The sequence below is a fragment of the Plutella xylostella genome, chromosome 15 (genome assembly GCF_932276165.1).
Source record: "Plutella xylostella chromosome 15, ilPluXylo3.1, whole genome shotgun sequence".
Lineage (NCBI taxonomy): Eukaryota > Metazoa > Arthropoda > Insecta > Lepidoptera > Plutellidae > Plutella > Plutella xylostella.
The window spans coordinates 5,773,047-5,789,957 of record NC_063995.1 but is presented as its reverse complement, the minus strand read 5'-3'; the positions used below and the strand labels follow the sequence as shown (position 1 = coordinate 5,789,957).

The 16,911-nt window shown below is 38.1% G+C and overlaps 1 protein-coding gene across 1 annotated transcript; it reads left to right on the top strand.

The window, feature by feature from the left end:
• The first annotated feature begins 7,895 nt into the window (after positions 1–7,895).
• On the top strand, positions 7,896–16,617 carry LOC105386745 (inosine-uridine preferring nucleoside hydrolase). Its single transcript, XM_011557370.3, has 8 exons — positions 7,896–8,150; positions 12,515–12,616; positions 12,846–12,945; positions 13,632–13,803; positions 14,465–14,581; positions 14,905–15,041; positions 15,910–16,096; positions 16,464–16,617. Exons 1-8 carry the CDS (start codon positions 8,068–8,070, stop codon positions 16,592–16,594), a joined length of 1,029 nt encoding a protein of 342 aa, XP_011555672.3. The 5' UTR covers positions 7,896–8,067; the 3' UTR covers positions 16,595–16,617.
• Positions 16,618–16,911: the final 294 nt, after the last annotated feature.

Sequence of the window (16,911 nt, the reverse complement as noted above, 5' to 3'; positions counted from 1 at the left end):
AAGCGTTAAACTGTCAGTGTTTGCAATGTCAGAAGCGTCGGGGCGGGCGGGGGCGCGGGCGCTACGCCGGATGCTACACAAAATAAATGACACTCCTCGCGGCACCTCCGGGCTACCCCCGCACCCTGGAGACGAAACCAGCCACGCCATTACAGCCTCTAAACCACCGCAATAGAGCTGTTGGTCGCAAAACGAAAGTAGCTAAACGTACAGCCAGAGTGAAGGACACAAGCTACTCAAGCTGCTGAACTACTCACCCCTGTTGCGGGTTTGATATGACTTGCCGTTTGTTTTGTATTGTTTTCTGCTGAACAGCTCGTTGTTGTGATGTTACACGTGTGCTATTGATGTACGGAAAGCTGAAGTTTGTGTGTGCGAAAACAATGCTGAAAGTTTTGTATGAGTCAAGTTTCTAAGCATAATTAATGCGTCGGTATTGGTTTATATTCTACAGAAAACAGTGTCGGAAGACTTTGTCTTTGGCCTTATTTCAAATCGTCGTCGACCCTGCCTGTAGTCGTCGGTACGACCAACACAATGATCTGCACTCGTGAATCCTGATTGATCCTGAATATTTAGGCATCGTTATAAATATTAAAATTATGAAGTATGTACCTAAGTATATGAAAGTGTGGTAGAGTACTTAGTGAGTGCACTACAACAATCTGATATTATTATACATCATCCATGTTCCAAAATGTAGGAAAGTATTAAAAATGAATAGAGTTTCAAAGTGAAAAACCAACTGGTACATACCTACCTAAGTACATACGTACCAAACTGCAGCATACGTGTACATAATAGTTAATAGGTAAGTTAAATTAATTGTAGATAAATCTTGATTAATTTCATGCATGAATGTTTTACTTAAGTCTTAACTAAAGTTTATATGTACATATTTTTCTTTGTTATTGGTAAAACTATGAAGAAGATACCTTTATCAAAATAATCATGAAGACTTCAGTTAAACTTCTAGTATTAATTAGAGTAAGTTTATTCTTTATTATTTCATTAGAGTGTCTCTGGATTTAAATTTATTTCTATCTTTCGTGATTAAACTTTAATATACTTACTTTAATTTATTTATTTTTTCTTACAGTTTGTCTGCTTCAGCAATGCATACGATCCCTCAGAATATTTGGATAACGACATTGTAAGTACCAGAGGTGACGAAAAAAAACATAACATTTTGAGTTTTTGTAATACCTCCGAGGCTCTGTGAAGGCTCGATGGCACAGCTGCTTGTAAAGAGGCTCCGTGTCCTCTATGCCCGACCGGGAATCGAACCCGGGACCTTCGGCATAGAATGGTGGTGTGACTGTGTACACTGTAACTCAGTTTCAATAACCACTGCACCATTCGTCGAATAATAACAGATATTTGTACTTAACTTTGTAGTCAGCCCCTTTCGCCTTCTTATATCATTTTTAACACCCTCAACAAATATATCTCCAAAAGCCACCTAACCATCGCTCGTTCGAAAACGACTACGACACCGGGGTCGGGGTGCCGCCAGAGCCGAGCGACCAGCCTCCCTCGGAGCCGCTCCTGCCCGGCCACACGCTGCTGCGGCCCACCCTCGGCTCGCTGAAGTCAGCTGTGAAGTTCCCCCAGAAGTACGACGACGGGTACGCAGTGTATGGGAACTTGGAAAATTTGGGGTTGTCGTAAGTTTAATATTTTTGTTTGGTGGGAAAATTTGGATGTATGTATGAATTGGGGACTAGAAGCCTTTGTCTTTATGGCAACGCGCCTTAGAAAAAAATTTATTCATAGTTTATCACTAAGTAGGTATCCGGTAATATAAAAAAATTATCCGAGTTAATCCTCAAAAATGTTGTACGCGAACGAAACATATTATTATTATTGACGTGGTTTAAAATCATGGATATGGTACTGCATCCATTCGATTTCGTCCTTTGAAACATGCACGAGGCACTAATGAACAATTTTCCAATTTAACGACGAACTCCACTTGACCTTTGCTGTACCGTATAATATACAGGACTTGTAGAGAATAGTGTACATTTGTTGCTATAAATCCTCTCCTTCTGCCAATACAGCAGGGAGCAATAGCCATGTGCGTTGTGCGTGTATTGAGCACCAACCAACCCACGTAGCAAATGGTCTGTTATGTCAGCTACACTACACGTACACATTATATTATATTTTATTATTGTGGAAAATAAAGTTCTTATTAGAATCCCTAGACTAGAAAATATCTAGAGTACAGTCAGCTGCATAAGTAGCTATACAATTCATTCATGAACAATGACATTTTGTTTAGTTGGTAGTTTGACAAGGTACAAAATTGTATAGCTACTTATGCAGCTGACTGTACATCCCTCATCCCTCTCACGCACGAGTCTAGCATCGCTTTTCCTTCTAAAGACATAGGAAAAACAATGATAATAAATCACACAGCGCACACGTTGGTACAATCAGACTCTGAAATCGTATACATTGTACAGGTACAATTGTACCTCAATAATAAATTTATATCGGGGCGATATGATGATTTTTACAAGAGACTTTTTTCATTGTGATATTTCCTGATTTCAAAAGTGCTTATCTGAAACAACTGAGGCTGTCCTTGGACAGAGAGCACTCAATATTGGCCCTTCGGCGAGCCTATTGTTTAGAGCCTTTTATCTCATAATGTTACGCATTGTTTTGTTATTTTAGGTCAAAAGAAAAAATGCACAAACTTTTTTTGTTTTTAAGTCGACCTCATTTTATTCTTTCTACATTTATATGGATATATATTCCCTAAATTATATAAGTGCCAAAGTTTTTTTATTTACTTATCTACAATATTTGTTGCTGTGAACAACCACTTACTATTCCTTTAACCACTTATGCACTAAATGTCGGAATGCACTAATGTTATATCGCACTAACTTGCCATCGATACGACGAAGAAGAAGTGGATAAGTATAAGGATTAGTTCAGCAACGGGTCCCATCATATTTGCAAAGGCATCAACAATCCAATTAATTTAAGCAGACAATCCCGGGAATCTGGCCCCCCACTCCAGCGAAAAGGCGAAGACATTCGTCGTAATTTCATACATCCGAACTGGGTACATACACACACAAATGTGCTATATTTACACGGTTTTCCCACACTTAAGCGATGATAAAACTCATTTAGCTGAGCCGCTGTCGAAGGGGCGTGTTGGCTGGGATTATCGCGCAAAACGGTTAAAAGCACTCTCGCCAGTGCCGGGGATTATGATAGCTTTCTGTTCTAACTGATCAAGACGTGTGGAGTGCGGGGAAACTTCCTTTATTATTGTTCGTGTTAAGTTTTGTTTTGAACTATTTTTCGGACCGTCTCGATAGATATTATGGTTGTATGGATATGGTACAACGACTAGAGAAGGGATGTTTTGACATTGATTATGAATCCGCGTTGTTCCGGAGATGATTTTTAAAGTATTCTAATAGATAAAGTCATTTATAGACGTCATCAACATCTCGGCAGATAGGTAGTACCTACATGCTACATGCATTTCTTTAGGTTTTTTTTAAATGGGTGCATGTGTTTCAGGTACGGAGGCGACCGCGTGCGGTACTCCGACTTCAGGCGCGCCCCGCCCCGGTACATGGTGGTGAGTGCACCATCTGGTCTGACATGGTTCATCCACAGTCGATTGACCCATAAAATTATATTCCACTGAATGTTTCGCCCAAAGAAAGAAAGAAAAGAAAGAAAGATAAAACTTTATTTGACACTGACAGCAATCATACTTAATTATAAATTATATATAGAGGTTATATTCTTACCCCCTTATTCATAGAAAAGTTACAATACGTTTTAACTAATAAACTGTTTTGTCCCTCTCTGTCAAAGAACAAATTGTTCTTTGTTGGAGAGGGACAAAACAGTTTATTAGTTAAAACGTTTTGTAACTTCTCTATGAATAAGGGGGTAATTGTGTAAAGTTGCTGTCCGCCAAAAAGGTGTCCACTCAGCCATTGCAGCGCCCATGGCTGTAGCTAAGTACACTGCGCTGGTGTTTCAGTGGAGGCTTCTTTAGTAGTGACGCACTAAGTGCTAAAGGAGGTTTATCAACGAATGTTTCATATACTTTATGTATCTTCTATTCTATTCTATTCTGGTAGGAGGCGAAGTTCCTGTACGTGGCTCTCTCGAGTGGAACCTCGAGTTTATGTATCTTATGTCTTAGGACATTGTGTAATTTTGTTTTCTGCCTGAACCAAACGAGTGAAATTTAAAAAGAACCAGGATTCCCTCATAAACATACCTTTCCTCTTCTAGGAATCCAATCGAAACAATGGCTTAGAAAAACTCTTGAGTAAAATATGGGCACCAAAAACAAAGGGGTAATTAATTTATAAATATTTTATTGAGGGCTTTTAAAGTATATTCAATACCTAGTAGTTTTAGGCATCTTATACCATGGTTGAAGATGTCTATGGTACCTGCTGTAAGATATAAATTAGAGTTGAATCATATTTTCTAAGATATAAATACATGCAAGAAGAAAGAAGATTTGATATAATAGCAGAAGTTTAATCTCCCGGATATTTTATCAATTGTGTAGGACGGCACTCGTCCAGTCGTCCAGTCGTTGGAGGACATTGGCACTCTAATTTAATTGAATGTTCCAGGAATACTCCATTTTATTATGCTCAACCACTTGACTCAGATGTAGAAAACGTAAGAATTGATATCCATATTTTTTTTAATTCATTTATTTTAGCTTAATTTACTAACGATGGTACTTAATTATTTTTAACAAGTTATACCTTTTGGCCTTTGGCAAACGTTACGTAAGTCTACTTATTAGTTTTACGTAAGTTTATCTGTCGTATCGAACTACAAATATGGCGAAAAAAAAGTCCATTATGTATTTTTTTTTTAATTTCTATTTATTTATTTAAATAACTGAACAAACAGCTATGCTATGCTATGTTTATGTATTGAAATTATGATACATACCAATTTTCTCATCAGTAAAATAGATGCCTCATAATAGATGTAGAGAAACCAAAATGGGCCGAACCTGTAATATGGGTATCGAACAGCTGATATATCGACACATATTAACACACAAGACCAGAGTACAAGTATCCTGCCCCGGCCGGGGTTCGCACCCGGAACCTTCGGCTTACCAATCAGGGTCACTAACCTCTGCACCATTCGGTCGTCAAAATGGCCTTTCCCCTACGCATGAGAAAGATAGTTTGATTTATTCAGAGATAAGTTAAATATGTCTATTTTTCAGGGACTACAAGGAGTACCTTCACTTGAAAAAAGCCGTTATAAAGTCAAAAGTAATAGACAAACCATTGAAAATAGGAACAGGCTCAAGAATATTATGAGGTTATTGAGGGAACTAGTAGCGCGTACCAATACTATAAAACAATTAAAGGTGGAAATGTCAGACTCTGGAGAAGAATATCCAGATGTTTTGGCTTGAATATAAGGGTGAATGTAAGTTGTTTCGTTTGATGCCCAGACCAAAAAAGAGCGGTGTTATAAATTTTTAATACTTATGTGTATCAATGTATATTATTATGTTTTGTTAACTCGATCAAGAATGTACATACCTACTATGGGGTCACTTTACCTTACGACCGCAATGCTGTTAAACCAAGTTTTACCGCATTGCAGCGCTATAGATTGGCAAGTTGCTTGGCGACCCTCCTTGCGGGGTGACAGACGCGGAGGGGACGAGGTACCCAAGACGACAGCGGGTAGCGGGAGGGGCAGCGGTGAAGGGCAACGCGTGCACTGCATGTCATTGTTACGGCAGTCTCGGCCGCGCAGCCGAGGCGGCCACATGTCTTAAAAGACTGTCATAATTTGAGTGCGACCCACATGAGATCATTGATCCTGAGACCATTAGTCTTAGGATGAGTGTTGAGGCCTTTTTAATATTATCATTATATTATTATTAGGTATCTATAATTCGTCCACAAAATAACGTTAAAAACAACAAATCGTATAATGTCTCAATATAGGGGCTTCTTGTAGAACAGCGTACCGGATCAGTCATGCTACGCGGCTAAAGGTTGGTACTGCGCAGTCAGATACGAAAAAGTAAACAACAAAGACGAAGAGTCCATATGACAGTGCGTCAGTTGTCAGTTCTTGTAACTAGGAAAGCAACCAAAATTTATGTGATTTAATGAAAGTAATTAATGAGCAAAACACAGAGAAAAATTACAAAATTGATGAAATTTTGAAAGAACATGGTCATATCGTGCTTCGCCTACCCCCATACCACCCGGAATTAAATCCTATTGAACTCGTGTGGCGGTACGTGAAAGGCGAGCTCGCAAGAACGTCGATTGACTCTAACTTAGATAAAGAGATAAAAGACTTAGAGTTGCTTTTCTCTAATTATTCGCCTGAAAAGTGTAGAAATTGTGACGACCATGTCATAAAAAATTAAGACGAATATTATAAATCTGATAGAGTATTTGACGATGTATTGGACAGGTATGTTATTGTTTATTTATAATTTAATGTAAATTAAACATAAAATATTATAGGTGTACACTGAACTAATATGACTGGCGTACTCTAGTACATTATACTTCAAAGTATGTATAATGTTTTTTGGTTTTTGTCTAAGATTTATAATTGAAGTTAATGAAAACGATGATGAAGATGAGGATGACGACGACGATGAACAAGTTCAAACAGGGAGTGAACATGAAAGTGACATGGAAATTGATTTATAAAATAAAACACTTTTACATAAATAAATTCAAATTGGTAGATATTCTGAAGGTAAACATCCAAATTTTAATGCTGTCAAACTATAAATTTTAAACTAAATATGACATTTACGGGAACACTCATAGAATAAAATTTTACTTACGTCAGAAATAGTTACAAGCTATCGCGAGATTAATCCGGGCACACTTTTCTACGTGTGTAGCATGTCGTGCTACCTCGCCCCCGCCACTTCTTTCACCCCGCAAGGAGGGTCGCCAAGTAACTTGCCACATTATAAGCACCACTCTATATCGTTGAATTAATCGTACAGAGTGCATGACAGCTCTTATTCGGTAGTTTAAAACTTTAATTTATGAACTTCAAATCTTTTTTTTCAGAAGAACTTGTGTGGTACACCAGTAATGACGTGGCATGTCTTGTTAATTAATAAAACTTATTATAAAGTGAATACCTATATTGTGCAATAAAAGAATAAATAAATAAATAAATAAATAAATAAATAAATAAATACCATTGTTTTATTAGAAAGCGTCCTTGCCTTGGTGTGTTTTGGTGAATCTTTCAGGATTTACTCTTAGGTTTATATTGTATTCAAGAAAAATCCCTTCTATAAAAATAAATTCTAGTTTTTTTCATTAACACCATCCTGTACATGGTTGTTGTACTTTTTATCCTGTTATGAAGGAACCACACTCCCTAGTTCCAGGTTCAGAACATAGATGCTGCTGTTAGGTATTTCATATTTTTATTAAATTGGTTTATACTTTATAAGTATTATGAATGGCTTCAGTTGTTCTAAACGTTTCAGTATATGTATATTTACAGTGCGCGCTTTTCTTCTGATAGATGCTTGTGCCGTTATAAAATTAATTCAGCTCAAAAAATAAAGATTTAGCCGATCTACTTTTTAACATTTGAGCTAAACTCTAGGGTTTGTCGTCATTGTGTAAGGAATCGTATAATTCGTCAGTCAATTGAATATCACTTTCACAACAATACATTCTGGAAGAATGAAAACATTCTAAAAATAAACCTAACAGGTACATTATTATGTTTCTATTGGTGTGAAGCTGACCACGATGCTCCTTGTTGCATCGTGATTGGTCAAAAATACGGTGTGGTATTTGTAGCTAACTTAATCTCAATGTACTACCTGCCTACTACAGCATTGATGCACAAAACACAAAATCACTATCAGTCCCTTTCTTTGTCCAAACAGTCTTGTCTTGTCTTGCTCGTGGTTATTTAGTTAACTGTAAAACATGACGTCAAATTAACTAATTACTTTAATTACTTACTCACAGGAGTTCTAAAGTTTCTTAGTTATTTGTTTGAAAAAATTGTGATAAAATGTACAAATATATTGGATTTTGTGTATTGGGTGTTGGTATTCTTTTAATACCTATATTAGCTGTATCACTTAGCTTAAATGGGTATGTACCGGTTTACTCTATATGTCTACAGTTTTCAGTTAAATGTTTTACGTATTTAATGTATTCGATTAATTCATTTACTTTATCTTCAGTTTGTAGGTAGGTACTTACTACCTATTCAATTTCAATTCAACCTCTTTGTTTATACAGATTTTAATAAATATTAACGACGGAAACATCATAAACATTTAAAAAAATATTTTATAAAACCCTCTCTAGTAAGTTTTTTGTATGTTATTAAAAAAAATAAGTAATAATATCGACGGTGGAAAGGCAAAATGTATTATCCGCCACTTTTGGCGAATATGAGTTATATATACCGTTGGAATCGCCTGATTTTTCTCTTTCGAATGGTGCGGGTCTCGTTTCGATCTGAGCACTTTTTGGCGCTTAAGACAACGGTGATTTTGGAAATCTTAATACTTTTTTCTTGTATTAAGAGCCACTTTTTTTGTCATTTGTATGTTCAAACATACTTGATCAAAACTAAAGTTATATAAAACATTGTACCCTCACTAAAACAGTAAAACATTGTGACTTAATTCATTTTGAACTAATGTGAATTTGTATCATTAGTTACTTAAGCGACCTACCTGATTGCGTAATTGATATAAAACAAAATGCCTTCTGGTCAAAAATAACATAAAATCACTTAATACATTTTACAATTTTGTAATTTGAAGCCATACTGGCACTTAAACCATTTTACCAGTCAGCCTTACTCGCGGCGTTTGGCGGTTAATACAACTTTACCTAAATCTGTTTAGTGGTACAATTGGCACTTAAGCAGCTTTTTGCGATTTGTAGATAATTGATATAAGTGATATAAAACAATTCAAAAGAATCGCAATGAAGCGGTCTATGGTGTTTAAGCTGTTATATCCAGAAGGATATTGTGTGAAAACGCCAATAATATAAATAGGACCGGTTGGAAAGGTGTCGCTTCAGCACCCCGCCGGGACGTTCATTGGGAGAGGACGTGCGTCTATGCGACAGTTGGCGCCGCGTGCGCAGCGTAATTACGTAGGTACAAACTCAGATTCGTTCGCCAGTATAAAACTGTAAATATTTTTTGATTATATCACCGATAACTACATTAAATTATGATATCTATTATATTACTCTTTACACAGGTTCTAAATAATAGTGTTGCTGTAATTAATATTTATTGAGTTATAAATATGCACTTGGATCCTTTCGCCTAAATTGCTGTTTCTATGCAAGTAGGGAATTTTAACGTTTCTCTAAAAGGATCCAACCAAATATTTATTTTTTATAAAATATTTTTTCTATGACAATATGGTTCTTAATGTAAAATATTTGTATTGTATTAACATGACATTACTTTTTATACAAAAGTAATGTCAATTGTAATGTAATGTAATGTAATTTTAATTGTGATATTTAAATTTCTGTCAAGATGCAGGATAGTCATAAATCTCATCACGAACCATTACGTCCCCACTCCTGGGGCACGGGTCTCCTTCCAATGAAGGAATGGTTTAGGCCTAGTCTACCACGTTGGCCTAGCGCGGGTTATTGGGCCCCAACACAAGCAATCTTGTGCTGAGAGAGTTTTCGGGTAAGTGGGCTACCCAACTGTCAGACGTTTTCAAGCCACCCGAAGGCCTCTGACTAGCCTGTAAGACCTGCCGATTTTATTAATCATAATGATTACGATTATGCATCAAGATACAAGATGCTCCTGGTATATTTGCCTCTGCATCCAACTCCCCAGGTGGTGGTTAGGATCATTAAAAACTTCGGCAATGTGGCCATACCATCTTGAAAGTCAATCTTTCATAGTAACAAGGAGATATCCTGGGTTTTGTTGCAATGTTCTTCAAGATGCTTTGTATAGATCCTTCATGTTTCCTATGGCAGCCGATGAGACCATCGCTGGATATAGGGTTACCCCTAGCAGCGTTTGTCCTTTTATAAATTTCTTTTGATATTAAGTTCACAAAGAAAATACTCGTACGCAAGTGCTTCTTTAGAATGGTCGTCTAGTTCGACGTTAAGTCTTCCTTGATGGTTGATCATATCCCATGTTTCTTTAGACATCCATTCATTCTTTAAGTGTTCCTTGTGCCTTATTATTTCTTCGCAAATTTTTAACAACACGTCTTTGATGCCAGTTGTTGCCGATCTGGATACGAAGTTTTCTTCTAACTTGTGGGTCCTGCAGCTTATTTACACGACACCTTTGGCAGATCTTGTGGCCTGCTCCTAAACTCCCGCTATCTTCAAGCACATTTTTCCATCGACTAAGTGGTGATCACTATTGACATCAGCAACCCTCTTATTCCTAACATCCAGAAGTGTCTCCATTTTCGACTAATCGTCGGTCGATTTGGTTCTCGGTCCGGCTGTCGGGTGAGACCCAACTCACATTGTGATAGTCCTTTGGGGTTACCACCACTAAAACTTAGCCATTAACAATCCTAAAGCATCGTCGCTTGCTTATCAAATCTAGCGTATCTTGTATGAATCTGACAGATAGTTTAAAGCGAGCGACGCTGCTTATGGATTGATAATTGCTTATGTGTCTTGCCCACACTAACATACGGTGCCGATACATGGACGCTGACCAAGGAAACTGTGCACCGAATCAGAGTTGCACAGAGAGCTATGGAGCGATCCATGTTAAGAATTTCGCTTACAGACCGTATTCCCAGCGTGGTAAATCACCAAAAGACAAAAGTCTTCGACGTCGGTATGCAGGTCATGGAACTGAAATGGGAGTCGGCAGGAAACTTGGCTCGAAGGCAGGACGGAAGGTGGACAAAGGCGGTGACAGAATGGTGGCATAGAGACGGACGAAGAAATGTCGATTGGATTATGATTATTAATTAATGAATAAGTAAACCTGCTGATCACTTGGATCTCAATCTCAAAGTGATTTCGCGGTGAACAATATGTTAATAAAGTTTATAATAAAATAATGCTTCGAGAAAAGGTACGGCCATGCCGCTTCTTTGCTCGACTTGGTGAGATATTATGAATTTTTTGTTTTCAATCTAGCTGGCCCGCAGGTACCGCTTCTTACCCTACCCTACCCTACCCTATCCTACCCTACCCTACCCTACCCTACCCTACCCTACCCTTCTTACCTTTTATACCTTCCCTGGACTTCCACAAATGTTTCTAGACCAAAATCGGTTCAACCGTTCTCGAGTTCTGAGGTCCAATTATAAGTTCATTTATTCTTTAAGTCATTCATCTTAGATATAAATTGCCTTAGTCTGGCGGTTAATTCATTCTTATGGAATGTTTAAAGTAACATAAATTATTATAAAACATTATCCTGGTGTGATGGTTAAATCTCCTTGGTGTTTAAATTGTTTTTACTTGTATTTAATTAAAATGTTAATGTCGTTTAAGCCAATTTTACCTGACTGAGATTTCAGATGCCTATGTCTTATGTCCCTTATTTCAGTAAATAGAATATGTACATTCATTTTATATACAGAATAACATAGAAAACTATTTCAATTTAACGTATTTTAATTTTCAAAGCCATAGCTAGAATAATAACAGAGATATGATTTTTTTTCGAAAATTTCAAACTTTAAATCGCTCTGGTGAACATTTTATGCCATGGCGCTTAAACCATTTTGCCTTTCCACCGTCGATATGATAATAATTATAAAATAACGATCACCGCTCCAAACTTCACAGCCAACATTCATGCCCCAACCTAGATAAGTAATAGATAGGTTGCCCTGAGTAAATAGTTATAACGTTAAATTACTCTCTAAACTAAAACTAACAAGGTGATAACAATTTCAAGATTTAATTCAAGTACCTACGCCATGGATCAGATAAGTCCTTCAGCTTTAATTAAAGTACTCAAATTTCGTCCCTTACCCTGACCTGTCTTAGGGATAATCACTGCATGTTATTATGAACGTAATTCTACCCTCTATACAGGGTGTCCCTGAATGTATGGATCAATCAAACGTAACAGGATTATTTAGGATATTATTTCTGGCAACTACAGAATTATTGTTGCTCGATAGCTAAACTGGTACCGCCATCAAAAGCGTTTTAGATAGGTGCTTGCACTTTTGGAAATTTTATTAAAACGTGCCCAGAAGGCCTAGCACTGCGAGAGCGAGTGCGGCGGAAAACTTTTGTCACATCTTAATGTGCGCGTCTTCTCTAAAAGAATTAAAAACTATCTCATAAAAATTACAACTCTTCAAAAGGCACGGACATAAAGTCTGTGGAGTGAAAATCATTTATTTAAAAAAAAACGTGCGCGTCTTCCACCCCGTGCTAAGCCTTTTGTATAACCACGTTTCGTTACTATACTTTCAGGGACACCCTGTATAACAATAGTATACTGTTTATAATTTCAGATCAAAGCAGAATGCATTTAAATTGCTAATAGACCACGATGGCGGCGCCGACGACGCCATGGCCATCTTTATGGCGCTGCTCCATGAGCAATATCGGAATGGGTAAGGAATTGTTTATAACACCATATTAAAACATTAAGTATTAATAACAACATACGGGTGAAGGAAGACATGCAACGGTGACAAAATATTAGGAATGAATCTGTGTGAGGTAGATATTCTTGATTCAAATTCACGTTTTAAAAAAAATCACAAGATTTAAAATGCCAAGGAACTTCACGTTGTTTCAGTGAGACGCTACCTACCTACTATTGATGATTTTATATTTTAGGCCAGAAATTGTCGGCCTCTCAACAACCCATGGAAATGTGATAGAGGATCAAGTATTTCACAACACTCAAAGAATACTCAACATAGCACAGAGGAGAGAGGTTAGCATAATGATAATTTTTTTTTTTTTAATTATTTAAGTACTTAACATAACATTATCTGTAATGGCACTTATGGTTTTTGTACGTAGTCCTAGAAAGCCGGGAATTGAACTACTGATCTGTGACTTCCGACATAGTAGTCCGGTAACCCTGTTAAAACTACCTATGTATTAATTTAACAATCATACCCACTATCACTATCTCTAATTGACCCTTCAACTAGATAATTAAACCATTACTGACCCCGTGCTTGCTCTCAATTAGATTTAAATATTCTATTGGTAATACATATGTACTCATAGCTCATAATAGCTAACTGTGGACCCCACCGTCTTCACACGGGAGCAAAATTATTGTACCTACTTTAAACATACTCCTAAAACCATCCTGTTCAATCACTCTATCATCACTGAAGAACCAACCAACCTACCATTTAGACTGAAGATTTTAACCGTGTAAACTCTCTAAACTAGGCATAAATACATCAGCGGTTTGCCTCCCCTCTATTTATTCTACATACCATATACCTGTGTAATGTAGATATAGCGTTTGTCAGGTCATGGTCAATTGGTCATGCGGGATTTATCCAATCTTCCAGTTAAAGTAATTTGTATATATATCATCTGCAAAAAAACTTCATCAATACTTTATTACTTTAAATAACACCACTTCTCGCGATATCACAGGTACCAATATACCGTGGCACCAACTCCTCACTAGTGACCACGCCCCCCGGGAGCCCCTACTACGGCCTCGACGGGCTCGGGGACACGGACTACCGCGCCTCATTCGAGCCCATAGCGCCGCAGGTCACGCACGCAGTGTTGGCCATCATTGAGCTGTCCAAGAAGTATGAAGGTGAGCGGTAGAAGTTGGACATACTGTATAAACGTACCAGTACAGTAATCCACTGTAGGCCATGGCTGGACGGTTATTGCCATGTATACTATACCTGAAGTTATCTATTTAGGATGGTGTTTGTGTAGTGGTTGCCACCTTCGAGCCCATAGCGGCGCGGGACACGCACGCCGCGCTGGCACTCATTGAGCTGTCCAAGAAGTATGAAGGTGAGGGGTGCAGACGGGTGGGAGTTAGGCATGTGCACTCACGAGCAATTAATAAGTTCTAGCTGCCGTTCCATATGTCACTGGAACATTTTCATGTTCAACGCACAACCAGTAACAAATCCACTGCAGGACATGGCTTGAGGGATGGAATCTACTTAGGATGGTAAGTATTTGTGTAATGGTTTCAAGTAGATCTAAAGCTGAAGGCATGGTTTAAATCTGAGAGCATGGTAGCCAAGACAAGCTAAATTAGAAGCAGTTCAGGCCATTTTCAACCCCCTTTTAACTTCGTTGTGGTAAAAACTAGAGTCTGGATTTTCAGTAGGTATACAATCAGGCATTGTATGAACATGTTATATTTCAAATGGAACTAAGTAGGTATTAAAACTACTTTATTTTATATCTTCGAGTTAAGTATGTGTCTCTACATTACACTTTTTTTACGTTTTCAGGACATCTGATCCTGGTGATGCTGGGCACAGCCACTAACTTGGCGCTGGCGATGCGCATAGATCCCCTGGTTATTGGACGATTTGCCCAAATCTATGTTGGTGCAGGACATATAAAAGGTACCTAAGTAATAATTGTCAAAACTCATAGAACAACAGTTTCTCGGAATGACCCCCTGAGTCACCCCCTATGTGCTTAGTATCCCTTTTTACAACACCCTGTATAAATTCATTCCGGAGGCAGAATAAAAAGTTTGCTCATAACTGAATTTATCGCTCTTTCTATACATTTAATTCTTCGCTTCCGAGTCACCTCTCACTACCCCTTCGGGGATTATAATAAGTCGTGAGCATATATTATGTACTGTGTATGTATGTAATTCTTCAACGATTATTATTATTGAATGACTTACTTACCCATGACTTATTCCCCGCTCAAACAGATGCAAATCACCCGAACCCAGAGTTCAACGCCTTCATGGACGTGGAGGGTTACCGCGCCGTGGTCCAGGGTTCCTCTCCCGACCGGGTCACGCTCGTGCCCTTCTCACAGACCAACTCCTCGCTCAATATCAGCAGAGTGAGTATCTATACTTGCCTAATTTGTTACCAAACCTGTAACCAATAGACCTTACAGTAGGGTCTTGGTAAACTGGACAGGATAATTTACCCTTGATATACGGTTTATCAACCTCTGAATTATACATAATTATTTATCCAATTTAAATATCGGAAGGTCTACGTTCGTCGTTAATAGATTTTGATAACTGACCTGGAATTTGATTGTTTACCTACCAGTGATAGCATTGCATTCTGATGCCATAAAAATCTATTCTAATCCTAATCCTAACTAATATTATAAATGTGAAAGTAACTGTGTCTGTCTGTCTGTCTGTCTGTCTGTCTGTCTGTTACTCTTTCACGCCAAAACTACTGAACGGATTTGGATGAAATTTGGTATACATACGGTCTAGACCCTGGGAAAGAACATAGGCTACTTTTTATCCCGGAATTCCCACGGGAAAACTTTTTAAGGCGAAGCGAAGCGCGCGGGAACAGCTAGTTGTTTATATTTTTTAATTGTTTTATCTCGTCTCGCCTACGAATCGGACATGTGGACTTACGTTAAATTACAAGCCTCAACGAAGCTGTATACCATCAACGCACACGCAACGGCCATGTGGCATCCCTCTAGCCATCATCACCATTATCAGCCCGTAGTCTTCTACTGCTAAACATAGGCCTCTCCCAAGCAGCGCCACAACATTCTCTCCTCGGCCTTCCTCATCCAGCCACCACAGGCAACCAGTCTAAAGTCGCCACCAACGGCCACTTGTCTAAGGTCGTCGGTCGAGCGGGCAGTAGGGCATCCCACGCTAGGCTTGCCTGTTTGCAGTCTCCACTCCCTTCCTCGTCTGCCTCTAACCACCCCTTATCTCATCCTTCAGGACTGGCGGCTGAATATCCTCGGCACCATAGACACGGATTCGGTCCGTGCCCTGAACGCGTTCGAGAACTACACCATGATGCAAGACGCCATGTGGGACCAGCTGGATCCGGCTGTGATGGCGGTCGTGTTGGACGAGGCCGTGGTGACGGAGATGAAGTACTCGAACAATAGTATTATACTCTGTGGTGAGGATTTATCTAGTGTCGTTTTATACCACTATTGGTATACATAGACCTCGGCGTGTCAGGGAATTCCAACTCTTCACATTTTATGTATGAAGTAGTAATACTAATTAATAAATTAGTTAAATATTATGAACGATGAAAAGAGTTCGCGAGAGACCTTTCGTCCTTACGAGTAAAACACCACTTGGTCCTTAATGCCATGCCACTTGCAGACGTTCGGCGCTGGATGATCACTACTGATGCTAATCTGACTAGTTCCTATCACCACAGTGACAACTAGTCTAGGTCATGTGTTTGTCACCGACACGATAAAAAGAAAATTTTAAGTACTCGGTACATACCTACTTATATATATTTTAAATTACAGGTGAAGAAAGGGGAGTGAATACCAACATCCTAGGAGCTAAAGAATCATCTAACGTACGAATTTTGTACTCAATGGACGAAGACAAGTTTAAACAATTGTTAGTCGACATATTTTCATCTGAACTGAAATAAACAATCAAAATATTTTACATTTATTAAGAAGTAATTTATGATTCAAACCTTCACACTTCTGAACTGTAGTAGTAGGTAAGTAGGTATAATTCAAAACAACTATTATATTTATTTAGTTATTTCTTTAATCGACTGTTACTCATACTAACATCATCAATTTCTTGTCATTCTTTATCTATCTATTTTTATTCACAAGGATTGCAGTAAATAACTCTTTTATCCTATGATATGTTAGATAAGTTCTATATATTTATGTTTCGTAATATATTTAGGTATCAACAAAGTATACTTTTCTCCTTGGCTACTCAGTAAGTATC